At 54.3% G+C, this 2874-nt stretch overlaps 1 protein-coding gene across 1 annotated transcript; it reads left to right on the plus strand.

The window, feature by feature from the left end:
• Positions 1-451: 451 nt before the first annotated feature.
• On the plus strand, positions 452-2866 carry LOC112113160 (cAMP-dependent protein kinase catalytic subunit alpha; the record flags this gene model as incomplete). Its single annotated transcript, XM_026661680.1, has 4 exons — positions 452-578; positions 822-917; positions 1033-1155; positions 2729-2866. Coding segments are annotated over 4 exons (484 nt in total), but the record flags the coding sequence as incomplete, so codon positions are not given.
• Positions 2867-2874: the final 8 nt, after the last annotated feature.

Raw genomic sequence — 2874 nt, forward strand, 5'->3', positions numbered from 1 at the left:
CTTGTCAATTTCCTGGCGCCTTTGTACTCACCCGGGGGAGCGATTTAAAAAAAAAAAAAGGTGCCACCCGCTGCGGCGCTTTTATTTTACTCACCCGGCGGCGCTCCGGGTCTTCGGCAGTGGGACCTTCAGTGCCGCCGAGAACAGCCGGAGCGAGTGAAGGGCCTGCCGCCAAAGACCCGGCGCGCCACCGGGTGAGTAAAAGCGCCGCAGCCTTTTTTTTGTTTTTTTTTATTGCTCCCCCTGTTCCCTCCACCTGGCTATGCCACTGGATGGGGCCACGAGGCCTAGAAGAGTTGGGGCATCTTGCCTGGGGTTGCCAGGGTAGATGGAGTCAGGGATCTATAAGGAAGGTGAAGGTGGTGGTGGCAGGGGGCCGAGGGTGCTGGGCTGGCTGAGAGGGGGCGGATCTGGCCCGGGATGCCCACGTTCTTCTCCCACCTCATTGCAGTGAACCTCGTGGCCGGTTCTACGCTGCTCAGATCGTCCTGACCTTTGAGTATCTGCACTCGCTGGATCTCGTCTACCGAGACCTGAAGCCAGAGAATCTCCTGATAGACCAGCAGGGCTACATCAAGGTGACGCTGCCGCCCCTCGCCCACTCCTTCCCTTCCCCATCCCAGCGCTGGCTCCTGGCTCCCTGCAGTGATCTCCTCCTTGCCCAAGTCTCTCTCTGCTGCCATCCCCTTCCCAAAGCCAAGACACCCCCAGAAATGTAACACAGCCAGAATACATCAATCATCTGCTCCCTCCCCTTCCCCTCCTGCTGTCACAGCCTCCAGGCTGACCCAGCTTCTCCCCTCTGTGTGTTTTGGCTCCAGATAACGGATTTTGGTTTTGCCAAGCGGGTGAAAGGCCAAACCTGGACTCTGTGTGGGACCCCAGAATACCTGGCCCCCGAGATCATCCTCAGCAAGGTGAGCTGGGGAGGGCCTGTCTGCTTCCTGATCTCTAGCTGATCCCTGGTCACCAGGTGGTTCCCCCCATCCTCAAATGTTTGGTGTGTGACCCTGGCCTGCTTTCCCTGGGCAGGGTTATAACAAGGCTGTGGACTGGTGGGCTCTTGGCGTCCTCATCTATGAGATGGCAGCTGGTTACCCCCCATTCTTTGCGGACCAGCCCATTCAGATCTATGAGAAGATCGTCGCTGGCAAGGTATTTGGGCTGGGGGAGGGGACACTTGTGTGATTTTTTTGGGGGGGGGGGGTTTGCCAGCTAAAGCGGGGTGCCAAGTCTCCGCGACTGATCAGAGAGATGCTCACACGCTGCGCCCCCGACATGCTCATGCCCTCCCATGCTCCCCCAATCTCCAACACGTGGGCATCCTCCCTGTCATGAACCCCATTCCCCCTGCACCCCAACACATAGACCCTCCCCTGCCTTGTACCCCTGTTCTCCAACACATAGACATCCTCCCCATTGTGTCCCCCACACATGGACCCTCCCTCGCCACGTACCCCTATTTCCCCAACACATGGACTCCATCCCCCACCCCATCATTGTGCTCCCTGTAACTCTCATGGGGACTCCTGGAACAGGTGTCTTTGGTTTTCTTATACACTGTTGTGAGTTGCAAAACCCCCCACAACCCTGCTACGTTCATAGAATCATAGAATATCAGGGTTGGAAAGGACCTCAGGAGGTCATCTAGTCCAACCCCCTGCTCAAAGCAGGACCAATTCCCAACTAAATCATCCCGGCCAGGGCTTTGTCAAGCCTGACCTTAAAAACCTCTAAGGAAGGAGATTCCACCACCTCCCTAGGTAACCCATTCCAGTGCTTCACCACCCTCCTAGTGAAAAAGTTTTTCCTAATATCCAACCTAAACCTCCCCCACTGCAACTTGAGACCATTACTCCTTGTTCTGTCATCAGGTATCACGGAGAACAGTCTAGATCCCTCCTCTTTGAAACCCCCTTTCAGGTAGTTGAAAGCAGCTATCAAATCCCCCCCCTCATTCTTCTCTTCTGCAGACTAAACAATCCCAGTTCCCTCAGCCTCTCCTCATAAGTCATGTGCTCCAGCCCCCGAATCATTTTTGTTGCCCTCTTTTGTTGCAAGACTAAACATTCCTTAAACACATCAGTCATCTCCAGACACTGGTAGAGCACGCATCGCCATAGTAACCAAGAGCCCATAATATTCAACTGCCCACTCCAGCGCCTTCTCGTCAAGGATCTCGAAGAACTCGTGTTGGACACGGTCAGCTTTAAAGCTAGTGGGGAACTCAACAGGCCTGGGTTCTGTTCCCGGTTCTCCTACCACCCTGCTGATTGACCGTGGGCAAGTCATGTCTCCCTGTGCCTCAGTTTCCCCTTATGTAAAATGAGGATAGTGATGCGGCAGCCCTGCTTTGAGATCTGTGGAGGAAAAATGCTCAATAAGAGTTGGGGGGTGGCTGCTAATTAACCATTTCAGCTCCTGTGTCAGTCCTCAGTAGCGCCCCCACTTCTTGTCCACTCATTGTCCTGGAGTGTTTTTAAAGGGCTTGTTATTTATTATTAGGTGTATTACAATAGTGCCTACAAGCCCCAGTCATGGGTCAGGACCCTATTGTGCTAGGTGATGTACATATTAGGTGTATTATGGTAGTGCCTCAGCGCCCAGGCATAGCCCAGAACCCCTCTGTGCTAGGGGCTGTACATTATTAGGTGTATCTATGAATCTAGCCACGAGGGCAGGGCAGGGCAGGTAAAAGCCAGACCTCTGTCTCTCCTCCCCACCCCAGGTCCGGTTCCCGTCTCACTTCAGCTCGGACCTGAAGGACCTGCTCCGGAACCTGCTGCAGGTGGACATCACCAAACGCTTTGGCAACCTCAAGAACGGGGTCAATGACATCAAGAACCACAAGTGGTTTGCTACCACTGACTGGAT

This window comes from Terrapene carolina, unplaced genomic scaffold, assembly GCF_002925995.2.
Source record: "Terrapene carolina triunguis isolate 2854851 unplaced genomic scaffold, T_m_triunguis-2.0 Scaffold14481, whole genome shotgun sequence".
NCBI classification, from domain to species: Eukaryota; Metazoa; Chordata; order Testudines; family Emydidae; genus Terrapene; species Terrapene triunguis.